General features: G+C 45.8%; 3 protein-coding genes and 1 long non-coding RNA gene across 7 annotated transcripts in view; 2 read left to right on the top strand and 2 right to left on the bottom strand.

Moving 5' to 3' along the window:
• Positions 1-3,148: 3,148 nt before the first annotated feature.
• The window catches only part of GPR19 (G protein-coupled receptor 19), a 30,591-nt gene continuing 17,361 nt past the window's right edge, over positions 3,149-16,378 (top strand). Inside the window, exon 1 of one of the 2 annotated variants that reach the window (XM_067695725.1) lies at positions 3,149-3,289. The gene's annotated coding sequence lies outside the window, so the exon portion shown is untranslated. Of the gene's footprint in view, positions 3,290-16,013; positions 16,155-16,378 lie in introns of those variants that run through there. The other variant, XM_067695724.1, reaches the window with a different exon arrangement.
• On the bottom strand, positions 4,037-4,880 carry LOC137201644 (uncharacterized). The gene is made up of 2 exons (XR_010932267.1): positions 4,770-4,880; positions 4,037-4,327 (listed from the first exon to the last, which is right to left on the bottom strand). It is a non-coding gene; the product is annotated as an uncharacterized lncRNA (long non-coding RNA).
• Positions 15,429-16,378, bottom strand: part of CREBL2 (cAMP responsive element binding protein like 2) — a 56,812-nt gene continuing 55,862 nt past the window's right edge. The window contains exon 5 of one of the 2 annotated variants that reach the window (XM_067695731.1): positions 15,429-16,342. In XM_067695731.1, coding sequence (XP_067551832.1) covers positions 16,336-16,342 — 7 coding nt within the window. In that variant the 3' untranslated portion in view covers positions 15,429-16,335. The remainder of the gene's footprint in view (positions 16,343-16,378) is intronic. The other variant, XM_067695730.1, reaches the window with a different exon arrangement.
• DUSP16 (dual specificity phosphatase 16) overlaps positions 16,018-16,378 on the top strand; it is a 177,392-nt gene continuing 177,031 nt past the window's right edge. For both annotated transcript variants that reach the window (XM_067695716.1, XM_067695715.1), the window contains exon 1: positions 16,018-16,154. The gene's annotated coding sequence lies outside the window, so the exon portion shown is untranslated. The remainder of the gene's footprint in view (positions 16,155-16,378) is intronic.

The following is a 16,378-nucleotide window of genomic DNA, read 5'->3' as shown; positions in this document are numbered from 1 at the left end:
TAATTGGGAATGCATACAAGATTCACTGATCAGCAATTTCTTATATTGGGGTCACAATAATTCAAGAACCCAGGTTTACATAAATATGTGGACGCATATGGCAGCAGTTTTTTTCACTGCTTTACAATGTCAGGGTAATTACTGATTGTGGAAATTCTGGAAGTCTATCTCCTGAGTCGTATGACAGACTGAATGGATAACCAATTCAGTAGTGAGTTTCTTTTACTCATCAAAGGATTTTTTTTTTCAGTGAACAAAGACGAAGTTTTATTTGACCACTTACCAGTCTTACACTAACATTTTCATCACATGTAAATGAACCAGTAGTCTCAAAGGATTCATAGTTCTATATCAACTCTTCATCCAATTCCCATTCTCTATTTCCATTAGAACCATCTCATCATGTGCAATAAAAGCATTCAGTTTCTTTTACAGTTGTTGATTGCCTTGACAAAGTAAGCAGTGTTTATGAGTCAGTCTTAATCACCTTAATAGGCGAACAAAGAATCAATTCAGCTTATCTACCTTTCTTTTCCTTCAGGAAGAAAATGTCAATTCAGTCCTGGCTTAGAAAACTGGCTATCACCTTACTTCAACCAAATGAGTGTACCTCTAGATAACGGAGCAGGATTTTAAAGTTCCTTGTGACTTTGGTACAAATTGTTGCCTTAAAGGGTAAGTATCCAAATTGCTACATTTACTAAATTTTACTGTCATATCGAACATAATAAGAAAAACCCAGAGGCTGATTTTTTAAGGTGAAGGCTCTGTGAACCATGCTGGAGGTGTCCAGAGCCTTCAAAATCTGGCCCCATCTGCACACATGTCCATACTTTTCCTCTACTTAATTTCATGCTACCTAAAAATTTCACCTTCCTTTTGTAGAAAGTTTCTTCTATTACAAATTAAAGTCTTCAAATCCATCATTTAAAACCTAACAGAGTCCAACAAAATTTCCAAATTGTTAACATCTATGCTATTATCCAACTCTAAGATAAACATCTAGGTTTAGCTGAATCTACCAGTTACTTAAGGCTGTTTTGAGCACATTAAAACGCATCACTGGAAATTCTTCCATAAGGATAGTTTTAAAAAATCAGCTTGCCTGCGTTTTCTTTGTTTTCAAACAGATCCAGTCATATCTATAACACAAAGTTTCACCAGATTTTCTCATTTTGTAAGTATCATAGCCTTCTAAGCCACCTGAAACTGATTCTGAAGGGAACTTAAAACCATTTTCGAAAGTTTGCTTGTTGGTTTGTGCTTTTTCTGGCTATTGCTTCTAGAGTCATCTCTGTTTTTAGTTTCAAAATTTGCATGGCTCCCTTTTCGACTCTGCTTCGAGAGTCTTTTTTTTTTTTTTTTTCCAATAGTCATTCTTAATGATGCAGGTATTGCTCGAAATTTGAGCAAGATGGGCTTAGGGTTAGTGTTATTTGCATCTTTTCCATTACAGGAGTCCATATTTTTAACAGGTACCTAAATACGACCTTCGCTTTTGGGTTTAGTACTGTTGCTGCTTACCACTTCTTAGTTATGGTTAGAGTGGTGCTATCACCTTCATTACGTTCATAATGAAGCTCTTCCACGACAGATCTGAACAGGCAACGATTTCTAAGTGATCAAGATTGGTTTTCATTACGGCTCGTGTTTTCATTACGGCTCGTATTTTCACTGGTTTCAGGTTTACACTTAACCTGTCCTGTTATTAACCTCCCACCCGTGTTCCCGGCTGAAAACGCGACTTTCATCACGAACTACGCACCAAGACCTTAGACTCCGGACTCTGAAGTGGGTACCCAGCTGCCGCCCGAGGTAGTAAACAAAGCCCCGCGCAGGCGCAGTAGCAGCAGAAGGGGGAAACTTGGTGTGTTGTCAGCCAATGGGATTTTTCCTACAGTGAAAAGTGGAAAAACAACAACAAAAATCTCCACACCGCATTCTAAGGTGATAAACTGGTTGGCTTTTTTCCATTTTTTACAGACTTCTGGCTTTTGTTTCTGAACAACTTGTGCGGCCTTCGGGGCCTCGTAGAGAAAAGCCCTTCCTCGGCCCCGGAGACCTGCCGCTGGCGTGTCGCCTACTTCTAGCCTCGTTTGTTCTCGCCGCGGAGTCTTGATTTTTTTTATTTGACGACAGCATTAATCCATCGGGGCTGGAGGAGGGGGGGGGTAAATAGGCCTCAAAGCACCCCAAAAAACATTACTACTCCCCGGGCTGGCCCAAACATCGCGAGATCTGCCTGCGCGAACAGCGGACGCCCCCTCACCCTCTGGGCGTTTGCTCATGCGCTTGACTGATCATTTTTAGCGCGAAAACATTTAGAAACGTTTTGGCTGGTAATAGTCAACCAAATTTGACCCTCGAGAAAGGTCGGAGGTTAATTCACGTGGACGCGATGGATTCGAGCACACAACACTACATTCTTCGAGATTTTGCAGTCACAACTCCACATGCTTATACGGTCGTCACTCCTTTCCGTTGCTCTGTTTCGGCCGTGAACTCTGTGAGGAGGTTTCAGCGAATCGAGTAGTAAAGGCGTGGGCGTGGGAGAGCCGTCCAGGCTTTAAACCAGAGTGGTGAGCTTTCTGTGTTTGGAAAGATAACCCTGGGAGCGACATAGAGGAACAAATCTGAGGGGCCAAGAAAGAAAACCTTGTGTTTTCTTTGTATTTTTTTTTTCTGGAGACCAAGAGAAGATGTGAATGTAAATAAGGTAGTGCAGTGGGAGGGAGAAGGTGGGAAAATTGTGCATGAAGGCAGTAGCCATGCAGCACAGTGGAGAGGGGAAGCTAGGAAAACAGAACTCTGGGCAGTAGAGCACGTCTTCCTTCAAATAGTGCGACCCTGTGCGTGTTTGTAAACAGAAAGGCAGAAATGCGCCACATTTAGTTCCTCGTGGGTGAGGTGGAAATAGGGGAGTCCCTAAGTGAGTGGGACAAGGAGGATTCTGAAAGCCAGAGTCGTGAGCAGGGGCTGAGGTTGGGATGAGGAAGGACAGTTAAGGTAACGGGAGTCAAGAATTCTGCAAGTGTTTTGAGACAACTGACCCATCTGACCTCTTTCTCTCTCAGGGTATGTGGGACACCTGCGCAAGCACTGGAGTTTGCCCTGCAGCGCCTGAAAGGTACCACCCACAGTGTCCTCTCCCAGTGGGTCCCTTGGCCCCTCGAAGCATACCTCAGGCGGAATGTGGATTGCATGGAGTGAAGTGGTGGAATTGAGCTACCAAGACACTGGCGCGCAACAAAAGTACCGACTTGTCGCCGCTAGCCTCCCAGGTCACTAGGTATGACAGCCCCATCTTTTTTTTTTTTTTGCGGTACACGGGCCTCTCACTGTTGTGGCCTCTCCTGTTGCGGAGCACAGGCTCCGGACGCGCAGGCTCAGCGGCCATGGCTCACGGGCCCAGCCGCTCCGCGGCATGTGGGATCTTCCCGGACCGGGGCACGAACCCGTGTCCCCTGCATCGGCAGGCGGACTCTCAACCACTGCGCCACCAGGGAAGCCCCGAGAGCTCCATCTTGATGTTAGCAGCAGTCGTATGCAGCTTAGGCAGTATATTTTGATGCTCTGTGTACTGTCTGTAGTACAAGGCAGAGGAACGGTGGAATACATGGTTTTAGTAGACCAGCAAAGGAATGGCTTGTAGGTAAGCAATATAGCTTCATCTGTAAGAAAAACTCAGTATAGAAAGGCGCAGGGTTTAAGTTAGCAGTGAGGGAGAAGGATCCAAGTATCGGTCAATAGAGTGGAAGTACTTTAATAAAGGCCCAGACCTAGTAGTCTCCTATCAAGAAGTTCTGCCTGGAGCACTTCGCCTCATTTTGGCAGCCTAAAGTATAGCCTAGTAACTGGGCTGTATGTGTGGAATTCATGGGAAAATGTTCCAGGAAAAAAAAATATATCCATGGATGCAATAGACTAGGGTTTCTGCGCTGGCGCCTGTTTTTGGGGGGAGTGGGATTGTTACCGAAACGCAAATCCTGTGTGCCCGACGCACAGTGAGGCCACACAATACCAAAATGCTGGAGTCTGGAACACAGAACGGTTTATTGCAGGGCCATGCAAGGAGGTGGGTGGCTCACGCCTTAAAAAACCCCAAACTCCCTGAAAGCAATCAGCAAAGCCCTTTTATAGGAAAGGCGAGGGAGGGGCGTGGCTAGTTGGTGCACACTTCTTGGTGTCAGAGCCTTTGTCCTTGAGGTCAGATCATGGTCAGGTCACGATGTTCCTGTAAATCTCCACCAAAACAAATGTTACTCTCTGTTCTGACAAGAAAAGGGGAAGGTCCCAAGGCACGACTTTCGCCCTCCGAGGTCCAGGCCTGGTGGAGAGAAGAGGGGCGGTCAGTCCAGCACCCAGTCTGGCTCCTCCCACCAGTGCCCAGGCTGAAGAGGCAGATCTCAGACGGTGGCTCCCTCCGGGCCAGGTCCCCAGACCCTGCCCAGTTGTCATCGCTGAGGCAGCCAGGCGCCCAGGGCCCAGCTGGCCCTCAGGCTCCTCAGGCCGCGTAAACAGAGGGGGCCAGGTTCCCCGGACTGTGTCCCATGCAGACTGCCGCTGCCATTCGGTCGCAGAGGCGGGGATGGGGGAGAGGGTCACCGCAGCCTCAGGGCCTGGGCCCGGCCCGTGGGCGGTCCTGGCGAGGCTCTGGAGCCCTGCAGGGCACACCCCCAGCCTGTTCCCTGGGCCCCCCAGCTCGTCTGCCAGCCAGAGGCCGGGTGAGCTGGAGGGCCCCGGGGAGAAGGCTGGGATCGGCCTCTTACCTCACTCTCCAAGTGGACGACCACCGCTCCGCCGACCGTGGGCTCAAAAACGCCCCTCAAACGGTGGCTCCTTGACAGTTGCTCGCTTGGGGGCGGGGCCCACGGCAGCGCCGACCAATGGCTGAATGGGGCCGTCTGTGGTGCCGACCAATGGCTGAGCAAGACCTCTCTCTGAGGCTCCAACCCCCGGCGTTAATGATCTCCCGGTAACCGTTGCCTGGTAACGGGGTGCGGGGGTGATGGTGGGCAGCAACGGCGGAGGGCTAAGGGCTGCGCCCTGCGGCGCTCCGTTACAGGGTCATCCAGCTGTAAGAGGCGTGACCTCTTCAGGATGGTGTCACAGAAAGGGTTTGACACTTGAGCATACCAGTCACTCTGTGTGCCCTCTCTGGGCCTCGGTTTCCCTATATGTCAAATAAGGACAATAGTGCCTACCTCATAGGATGACTGTAAAGAGGAAATGAGGTACAGTTGAAAAGACTGCATGAGTTACTAGCATAGAACTTGATATGTAGTGTATGATCAACAGTTTCTGCCTTGAGCCTCCCACCACATTTACGCGTGCCATCTCCTCACCAAAATGTGGATGTTCTGTGTAGCATGGATGCATCCGTATTCAGAGAGCCTTAAGACAGATTCTTCACCTTGCCTCCACAGTAGACTCAGCTGGGGAGCTTTAGAAAGTCCTAATGCCCAGGCTTCACCCTAGACCAATTCAGTCAGAATCTCTGGGAGTGGAAACTGGGCATCAGTATTTTTTAAAGCTCTTCATTTTGCTGCTAAAGTTGAGAACCACTGCTTTAAGCAGGAGGAGAAAAGAAGTTAGGCCTGTGGTTTAAGACCACTTGTCTGAATAGCTATATATTTGAAAATTTTCTAGAGGTATAAGGGCTAGAGCTTGAGATGGGCCGATGAGTAGGGCATAGTGAGCTCTATTCAGGAGAGAGGGCACTATGATAAGAAGGTGGTAAGCATCGTGATTTGGGAAAGGTCAGTGATGAGGTCATTAATACAGGCCCCAGGAATACACAGGATTTACTGCAGAGATGGAGGACTTTGGCCTCCTAAGTTGGGCCTTTGATTAGCACAGGTGACACAGTTCTGGCTGGTTAGCTCAGTTGGTTAGAGCGTGGTGCTAATTTAACAGCGGTGACAGACGGTGATGTCTTTATTGCTTTACTGCGTTGTGGATCTTGGGCCATGAGCATGGCGGACTGCAGTAGTGGGGTGCGGGGACCTTTTACAGTTGCTCCACTGGTTGGGGAGGGACATCGAGTCATCGTTGACATGTATGTACGTGGGTGTTCTCCAGCGGAAAGGCCATTGATGAGGAAGCCTCTTCCCAGAGCCTCATAGGGTTGATGTGGCTGCTCTGACTACACAAATGGTCCTGTCAGTACTAACAGGTGAGAAAGGTGAGGATCAAGTCTGTTTTGCAGACTTTCAGTGAGTAGAGAATCAGTTAGAATAGGAGGGACGGCGTGTCTGGGTCAAGGATGTGAGGTTCTAAGAGACAAGGTACTTTCTTTTAGGGCGACTCTGGTTTCTAGAGATACAAGTAATTTAGAAGTTGAAACCGCCATACTACTTCAGTCACTGATGCCAAGACCCAAACGTGGCAGTAATGGCCAGGAGTATCTTCTGCCAAAAGGGGAGGGGGTAATCTGTCTTTCACTGCATCCCTTTTCTTGAGAAGCACATGAGTTTAATCCCTAGCAAGAGCGTTGGTGAAATGGCCAGACATTGTTGCCTAGGTAAGAAGACAGGATTCAGAGACTCTGCAGGGGTCAATAACTAGAGGTTATGGAAGTGGGTGGATGCAGAAGTGAGGAGTGGAATGGGGTAGAAGGATAGGAGACTTGGGGTGAGGAGGGAGACCTATTGAAAGTTCGAGGTAGAAAAATCCCAAGTGCTGACAGTTTAGTTAAACGGTTATAAAAGTATGTCAGAACAGGAGTGCTTTCCGAGACCCTGTGACAAGAAATACCAGAGACAGACTGCTCTGTAGGACTCTGCAAGATGTAGGAGGCTGAGAACTGATTAGACTGCTTTTAAACTCTCACCCGTATCAGGGGCATAAAGGAGTCACGAGGAAGACTGGGAAAGGCTGCTGCAGAGGATATTTGAGTGGAGTTGTTGGAGTGCTGGTAGACAGGCAAACCAGGGAGAGAGGGACGTGGCTCCACTCTTTGCCTGAACGTCAGCTTTCCCGGGTACAGCGGCTGCAAACTGGTGGGAAGGGGAAAGCCTTAACTGTAAGTCAGGGGGCAAATTTCGACTATGATACTGGACTGGAAATTTTAATTACTAACTTTTCTTACCTAAAAGTGACCATAAAAAGGAATGGGGCAGCTCAGGTTTTCATTCAGGGATGGGAGTACCAGGCACTACAGAGTGTTTTCACTGGGACAGTGGGAAATAAAAATTAAGTTGCTTTAAGTTAGTCCCTGAAATCATGCTTGTTCAGTGTGCTGGAACACTGTTGTTGAGAACCTACTTTGTTTTTGAGATCCTAGAGGTCTAAAGATGAATTAAATGACATTGCTCCCTATAGGAATCTATGAACACAATGCAATATAATGTATACAATAAAAGAAGTAATATATGTGAAAATTAAAGAAGTACTATAGTAAGAAAGAAGGTGTGAGTAACTTATTTTGGAGGGGGTGGGGCTAAGAGGGACCTAGAACCTCAGAGAAGATGAAAGGCAGCAGGGTTTGAGATGGGAATAGGTGTTCCCCAGGTGGACACGGCAGAGGAAACTGCCTCAGGTCTAACCTGTGGGAGCGTGACACAGCATGGTGTCCATGTGGGAAAACCCAGGCAGTGTGAAGGGTATGCGTATTCAGGTGGGTGATTCAAACGGAGGTGACATGGAGGCCGAAGGTGTTGTGCCTGTTGGCAGGCTCACCAGTGGAGAGAGGTCATGGAAGTTTAGAAGCACATACACACACACACACTAAGATGCCAGCCATTTCCTCTGTCGGTCACTTCCCCCTCTCCTTGTCCTTCCCCTTTACAAAATTTGCCAGATTTGTTAGAGTGTTGAGGGGTAGCACAGGAACTCTGCTCCATCCCAGTGCCTACAGCTGGTTGGATACGCTCTGTATCCGACTTAAGCTGAGTCAAACAGACTCTGCCTCCTAAGAATTTAGATCAGAACATTGAGAGCCTGGGTCATATGTTTTCTCCCCAGCTTTACTGAAATATGATTGACAAATAAAAATTGTGTATATTTAAAGTATATGATGTTTTGATATACATACACATTGTGAAATGACCACAATCAAGCTAACACCCCATCTCACATAGTTACCATTTTTGTATGTGTGGTGAGAACACTTGAAATCTCTCAGTAAATTTTGAGTATACAACTATTATTAACTATAGTCACCATGCTGTATGTATATTAGGTCTCCAAAACTTATTTATCTTATCATTGAAAGTTTGTACCCTTTCACCAGTATCTCCCCATTTCCCGCAATCCCCCAGCCCTGGTAACCACCATTCTACTCACTGTTACTGTGAATTCAACTTTTTTAGATTCCACATATAAGTGAGACCATGCAGTATCTGTCTCTCTGTGTCTGGCTTATTTCACTTAATATAATGTCCTCCAGGTTCATCCACCCTGTCACAAATGGCAGGATTTCCTTCTTTTTTAAGGCTGAATAATACTCCATTATATGTGTGCGTGCGTGTGAAGTGTATTTGTATATCACATTGTCTTTATTCGTTCATCTGTCGACAGACACTTAGATTGTTTCCATATCTTGGCTATTGTGAATGATGCTTCGATGAACATGGGAATGCAGATATCTCTTCAAGACAGTGATTTTATTTCCTTTAGGTATATACCCAGAGGTTGGATTGCTAGATCATATGGTAGTTCTATTTTTAATTGAGACTGGGCCATTTAAATAGGAGCATTGAACTTGTAAGGTCATGTAACTTTCAGAGCCAAGGTCACCATTTGGGGGCCAGTAATCAGAACCAGCTGATTGCAAAAGAGAAGCAGGTGAATGCAGCTAATTAAGAGAGAGAAAATAGGGGACAATCGGTCCCGTAGCCTGAGAGAAAGAGATGGAGTCAGTGTCTCTTGGCTCTGACAGCTTTCTGTCCCTGCCTTCAGTCCCATCTGTGGTCTAACTGCCACTTCCTGTTCTTCAGTTCCCTGCACTTCTTCTGAGTCTTTATAATAAATCCACCTCCACCTCAGTGGCTTTCTTTTTTCCCCTTAGACAGCACTCTAATGTGGCTAGTTGCGCTCTCCCCTTCCTCCTGTTCTTGGCCTAATAAAACCACATGCTTTCCACAAGAGGAACACACATACGCAGCATGGACACATGTAACTCACCGCAGCTCGAATATGCCAAGAAAAGGTAGTTCTCGTCATTGTTTTCTGTAGTTTTCACCTGTGTATAAGTTATCTATAAGTTACCTGCATAACAAAATCCCCCCAAACTTAGGAACTTAATAATAAACATTATCTCCTAATTTCTGTGGGTCACGAATTTGGGAGCAGCTTAGCTGGGCCGTTCTGGCCTGGGGCCTCACAAAGTAGAGGTCAAGATGTCTGGACTGCAGTCGCTTGATAGGGCCAGAGGATCTGTTGCCAGGTGGCTCACTGCCCTGTTGCTAGTTGGTGCTGGTTGGTGAGAGGCCTCAGTTTTCCCTGCGTGGGCCTCTTCACAAGACAGCTTTAGTGTCCCTACGACATGGGGGCTGAGCAATCCAAGAGGCAGAGAGCCAGGCAGAAACTGTCCTTATGATAATCTCGCCTCGGACATTACAGAGAATCACTCCTGCCACATTCTCTTCACTGGAAGCAGGTTATGAGTCTGGCCCATGTTCAAGGGAAGTCGTATTAGATGTCACCATTTGAAGGGAGGCATATCAAAAATTTGTGGACATATTTTAAAACCATCACAACTGTTAGGTTAGAGAGAAAAAAAACCAGGCAAAGTGTCCAATTCAGTCTCAGGTATAGTTCAATTTCATTTCTTAAGTGGTTTCTTTAAATAGTATAAGTCTCCTTTGGGTAAAAATGTTTTCTCTTTCATAATGCCTCCCAAGGAGGTCCTGTCATCCTCTCTGAAGATAACATCCATTTGAATGGAGGGTGGGGAGGGGTAACATACACATCCTTGTGGAATTGCTGAGAGGGGGGTATCCCCGACTTCATTCTGGACCTAGAGCGTGCACTGGCAGGGTTCCGGCATGATGCCCCTCGCTGGCCTGAGCGCTGGGGAACCTGCTGGCCTGCGATGCTGAAGCCTGCAGCTGGTGAATTCATGGCCCATTTTTGGCTTCAGGCAAATCTCCACGGGGAGAATCGGCCTCCTCCCCTTGGGGACTCTTTTCCCCTTGGCCCCGGCTGTGGAGTCACCTCACCTGACCACGGCAGGCCCCCTGGCTGTTAGTTGAACATCCATGCTTCAAGGGAACCGGAAACACTTGGGACAGTTGACTGCTCTGTATGCCTACGTACACTGTGAGAAACTTGCCATTGGCCCGAACGGCCATGCAGAGTGCAGAGGATGAGGTATGAGGGGCCTAGGCAGTGGTCCCCAGAGGGGAGCAAAGGCAGAGAGCTCTTGCCCTGGGTGCCCCTCTCAGCATGGAGGTAACTTACTGTGGTACGCAGAGTAAGGACCCCTGAAGATATTCACCCTAACACCCGGAACCTGTGACTGTGTTACCTTACAGGGCAAATGGGACTTTGTAGATGTGACTAAGTTAAGGGCCTTGAGAGGGGAGATTATCCTGGATTATCTGGGCGGGCCCAATCAAGTGACTTTCCAGTCTGAGGTCAGACAAAGGGAGATGTGACTGTGGAATAATGGTTAGAGAGATACAAGGTTGTTGGTTTTGAAGTTAGGAGTTAGGGGGCTACGAGCCAAGGAATGTGGGTGGCAAGGAAACAGATTCTCCCTGTGTAGCCTTCAGAAAAGAACACAGCCCTGCTGTCACCATAATCTTAGCCCAGTAAGACCCATGTTAGATTTCTGACCTGTAGTACTGTAAGATAATAGATTTGTGTTGTTTTAAGCTACTGTTTGTGGTAATTTGAAACAACTACAAGAGAAAATGAATGCACTCATATCCGCCTTTGGTCTAGAAAGAGGTCAGGCCCAGTGACTGGCTGCTTTATTCTCTTCTATTTCTCTCTGACCCTGAGACCTAGAGGGAGAGACTCTTTTTTTTTTTTTTTTTTTTGCGGTACGCGGGCCTCTCACTGTTGTGGCCTCTCCCATTGCGGAGCACAGGCTCCGGACGCGCAGGCTCAGCGGCCATGGCTCACAGCCCAGCCGCTCCGCGGCATGTGGGATCTTCCTGGACCGGGGCACGAACCCGTGTCCCCTGCATCAGCAGGCGGACTCTCAACCACTGCGCCACCAGGGAAGCCCGAGGGAGAGACTCTTACTTTCCATGTGGCATGTCCTTTTTCACCACAGAGCAGAATTTATTACTTTTTTATTTTCATTCAGACAACAAATTGAAAGTAAGTACAGTAAACACCCATACACTCTTCACCCAGATTTCGCCAGTTAATGTTTTGCCGTATTTACTTTCCCTTTCTGATTATGTGCGTACATATTTTTTGTTGTTGTTGAACCATTTGTGGGTAACTTGAATTCGTCTCGACCCTTTATCCTTAATACTTCAGCATCTCCTAAGAATAAGGAAATCCACTTATTAACCACAATTCGTTTCTCACACCTAATAGAAATAATAATTCCATGACACCATCTAATATCCAGTTCACAAGACAAATTTCCCTAATTTCCACAAAATATTTTAGAGCTTTTTTATACCAATTCTCCCTCCCTCCCCAGTCAGCATCTCATCAAATTACATGCTTTGCAATTGGTTTTCTTTAGTCTCTTTAATAATAGCTCACCCTTCTTATTTCACAACATTGACTTTCTGATAAGTCCAGACTAGTTCTCTTGTAGAATATTTTGTTTTCTCATTTTGGTCAATTATTTTCTCATGATGTCTTTAATCTGTTTCTCCAACCCCTGCCTTTCCCCCCCCCTGCCCCCGCAAACTGGGCACTCTGTCTAGAGGTTTGATTAGATTCAGGTTAAATGCTTTTAGAAAGAATATTTCATTAGTAATGTTGGGTAGGTCACCTTGCTTTATGTTAGGCACTAATTTCAGGTTGTCCCACTGTTAGGTTAGTGATGCTAAATTTGGTCACTTGGTTAAGATGGTGAGCCCCTGCCAGTCTCACCCTTGAAAAAGTACACATTTCCCTTTGCAGTTTGTAAATAACGTACAAACAACCTGTTCCCAAAAACTTTTCATCTCATAGTTTGAATACCTGCTGTGGTCCTTGCCTGAATCAGTTATTTCACTGCAGCCTGCAGAAATGGTGTTCTAACTATTATATTCTGCCTTTATTAGCTGTCATTCTTTTGTAAAAAGAGCTTTCTTTTAAGAGAACTGTTGTAATGACTCTCTCAGTGGAGAATTGGATAGTGGTTTGCTTTCAGTTTTTTTTTTTTGTTTTTTTTTTGCGGTACACGGGCCTCTCACTGTCGTGGCCTCTCCCGTTGTGGAGCACAGGCTCTGGATGCGCAGGCTCAGCGGCCATGGCTCACGGGCCCAGCCGCTCCGCGGCATGTGGGATCTTCCCGGACCGGGGCACGAACCCGTGTCCCCTGCATCGGCAGGCAGACTCTCAACCACTGCGCCACCAGGGAAGCCCTGCTTTCAGTTTTGTTTAAAGCAATTGGAAAGCTCTTGTTTCTTAAAAGGATGCGTTAACTCAATTATTGAGTTCACTAATATCTCAATAGCATCCTCAATATTTCCAGTTGTTTCTTTGCTTGTTTCCCAGGGCTTTTTAAGATCCAGGCAGTTCACCATTGTAGGATTTGAGGTGGAGGTGGGTGAGACGTTCACCAATCTATGGTAAAAGGGAAGAAAAACTACTAGATGGGAACCAAGAACGAGCATGGCATCTTGACTGCACCCGTTCTCAGGAAAGTCAGCTTGTGGAAGTTGAGAATCTAGAAATTCCGATAGAACTGCCTGCAGGCTCTGGAACCCCTTGGAAAGGTTTTGCCTGCCCCAGTGTGAAGGCCTTCTCTATGGTACCAAACAGTCTGAGCAAAGTCTTCCATATTTGGTTGATGACAAATAAAGGAATTTTGAGAATGGCTTTCAAAACGGTAGCTTGGATTTCAAGCCTGTTGTCTTGCTGTACACTCCTATTTTGAATTTCAGAAGCTGAATATTATTTCCTTCTTTCTTTCCATTACTTTTATAATTTCTGAACAGTGCCACATTCCCTATCCCCAAGGCAAATCGATTCCCCAGGCAGGCAGAGGGGAAAAGAATCACATAAATTATTTTCAAAATATTACCCTAGCTACACAGTATTATGGGATTTTTATGGGTTTGAATAGAAGACAGCTATTTTCTTCCCAATGGCTGGGAATAAGTTTGGTGATTATAAATTTAATATTTTTAACAGAATTAGTATATTACATAACATGTTTTATAGCCATCCTTAATAATATTTCAGATTATGATTCCTTATAAAATCGTTTTTATTATTTTATCACTAAGCTGTGATGTACACATACAATCATCCTAAAAAGAATGAATAATTTGGCCTTTTTTTTTTTTTGCATCTCAAATGATTTAAAGAAATCTTTTTGTTTTTTTTGCCGTACGCGGGCCTCTCACTGTTGTGGCCTCTCCCGCTGCGGAGCACAGGCTCCGGACGCACAGGCTCAGCAGCCATGGCTCACGGGCCCAGCCGCTCCGCGGCATGTGGGATCCTCCCGGACCGGGGCACGAACCCATGTCCCCTGCATCGGCAGGTGGACTCTCAACCACTGCGCCACCAGGGAAGCCCAAAGAAATCTTTTTGATTTCTTCTGTCAGAGGCCCATAGTAATGAATCACATCAGTCACATTAAATAGACAAGTTATTTTGATCGAGTCCATTATCCATGATACAGATTCGTATCATATAATATGCCTGCTCTGGAGTCATATTAAATACTCCTCAATCCTAGCTCCCACACTAACTAGTGGTGTGGTTTTGGGCACGTTACTTATCTTCTGTAAGTTTCCTCGTCTGTAAAACAGGAATGTTAATAATAGTACCTGTTTCATGGTTTGATAGGATTAAATGACATCATGTACGGAATACCTGGTGCATGATAAATATTAGCCGGTTTTGTTGTTGCTGTTATCATTCACTAAAAGAAGAGAGGTGATCTCCTAAGTAACCATCTGGCTGGCTCTCTAAAACTTTCTTCAAACACATATCCAGTTTTCCTGATAAATGAATTTTCTGAAAGTGACAAATATTAGAACTAACAGAGTTGAATTTCTCTGTGAGTCTTACATAGAAAAACTAGAATTAACTTGATTCTTATCCTAAAATAAAAGATGTAAACATATCTTAAGCTGTGGATGTTGGACCAGGAAGGCGCTTCAGTTTCCTGAAATTATACTCCAGCTCCTGTATGCTACCTCTTTTCTTATAGAGTTTGCATTATTGCACATTGAAAGTCAGCATTTCTATCCCTCAAAATAAATATTCAGAATTGCCATGCTTAGGATTCTGAGTTAGAAACAATCAGCTCTATGCATGCCTAATGAGACAAGTGCATAGCTAGCTTAAGTTCCTGACTTGGGATAGTCCAAATGCTATCCAAGGGATTGACCTTATTATTCAAATTTATTTTTATTCAAAATAATCCAGCAAGGCACGTTAAACCATATTTATCTTTTCCGCTATACAATTGTAAAGCATTCACAAATTGTTCCTGGTTCAGGTGTGGCTCTAAAGTATCTCCCTAAAATTAAGACTGTTCGACTTAGATAAATGGCCTCATAAAAGTCAGAAGCCTCAGCCTGAGAAGAAATACGTTTCCTGTGTTCTTCCCTGTGCTCTGTGGTGGCATGCCACAGTCGTTCTGTGAAGCTGGCATTTTCATTTAGTTGCACCTAAATAGATTTTTAAGGAAAGAAGCAGTGGAGGATGGGGGGAGTTACCATTGCAGAGTCCATACGAATTCCTAGAAGCCTTTCAAGATTTAGGGTCAACAACAATTCAGTAAAGAAAGGGCCCATTAGGTAAATTTGGCTCTGCAAATGCTAATTGAAAGTCCTCCTCTGCAATTCAGTCCTGTTCCCTCTTCCTTTCTTTAGTCAGTAGGGTCCCATGGTGACTGGTTCTGAACGAAATCATCCCCTTCAACAGTTACCATGGCAACCGGGACGTCAGTGAAGCAGGAAAGACCCTGCACAAAACTGCTCCTGCCGGGCTCCCTCTCTGAGTTGGAGAACTCAGCCCTGCCTGAGGCCTAGGGATGGGACTAAAGACATCTGGACGTGCACACTCACATTTGTCTGTCACTGTGCCTGTGAGCGTAGATATATGGGCATATGGTAAACTGTGTAATGAGAATTTCCCCTCCCCCCAAAAAACATGGAGCATGTTTAAAGGGTGGGGATGGGTGGTGGGATGGGGCCGGGGAGGTAGACATGGGATGGTCTTTTTAGGTTTAATGATATGTAAAAATTATATTTGTGTTTATAAGGTTACAGTAAGTTGATAGTAGGGGAGGTTGGAGCCTTACATATATATAGCCTGATGTATATTTAGACACAAGACCTCAGGGGAAATATTTTTTGAATATTTTTATTTACCTGAGAGTGAAATAGACAAATGGCTTTAAGGAGCTCTGAAGGGGGTGTAATGCTGTCCGTGGTGCTGAACACTTGATTGTCTCAGATGTGCCAAGGGGGCTCTGGAGGGAGGTTAGGGAACACCTTGCCATGTTAGGGTACTGATGATAAGAAAGAAAGAGGCGGTCTGGGGAGAAAGCATTCTTTCCTTCCCTTCCAAGCAATTCTGAATGCCCAGGAAAAATGTTCAGATGAAAAATAAAACAAAAAAGAAAGCGGAGAAGCCTGGAGGTTTGGGTGGTTGAATCTTCCCCTTTTCATGTGGAGATTTTTGGTCCGAGCCAATCAGGTCTGAGATTTCTGCTGCTATGCTCCCGAAAGGAAAAGTGGGGGAAGGGAGAGAGAAGCCGGCCACATTCTCCCCTGGAGCCACATGATCCATTTCCCATGTGACACATTCCAGAGCCCTGGAAAGGAGAAGGGAGGGGCACCAAGAGAGTGGGGCTGGGGGCGGGAAGATGGTTTAACAGTCAACCCTGCACAGCGTCATCTTGTCTTCCTACCAGGAAGCAGGCTCTGAGCCAAGGGGAAGGCAGAGGACAGATATGGATGTGTTCCCAAGCTTCCCTGGTGGTTTATGGCATTCTCCAAACTCCTCTGCAAGGGCTGTTCCTGACCAAGAAGACCCAAGGAGACCGTCTCTGAAATAAAGTCCGGATGAAGGTATGTGCTAGAGATCCCGCGGTTTTGTGGCTGAAATTTGGCTCAGAGGACATAATACCTTCTGTTTTCCAGACAATTTCGAGATTTTGTCCCGGCTTAGACGCTGGTTCGGGGCTTTAGATTTGTCACAGGTCCAGAAAAGATGCCTAGGTAGTTCTGTAAAATGAACAATTCACCACAGTCACTGCCTGTTGAAGAAAAACGAGATGGGAATTGTATATAGT

The sequence above is a fragment of the Pseudorca crassidens genome, chromosome 11 (genome assembly GCF_039906515.1).
Source record: "Pseudorca crassidens isolate mPseCra1 chromosome 11, mPseCra1.hap1, whole genome shotgun sequence".
Classification (NCBI taxonomy): Eukaryota; Metazoa; Chordata; class Mammalia; order Artiodactyla; family Delphinidae; genus Pseudorca; species Pseudorca crassidens.
The sequence above is the reverse complement of the archived record's forward strand: the minus strand, read 5'-3'. Positions and strand labels throughout refer to the sequence as shown.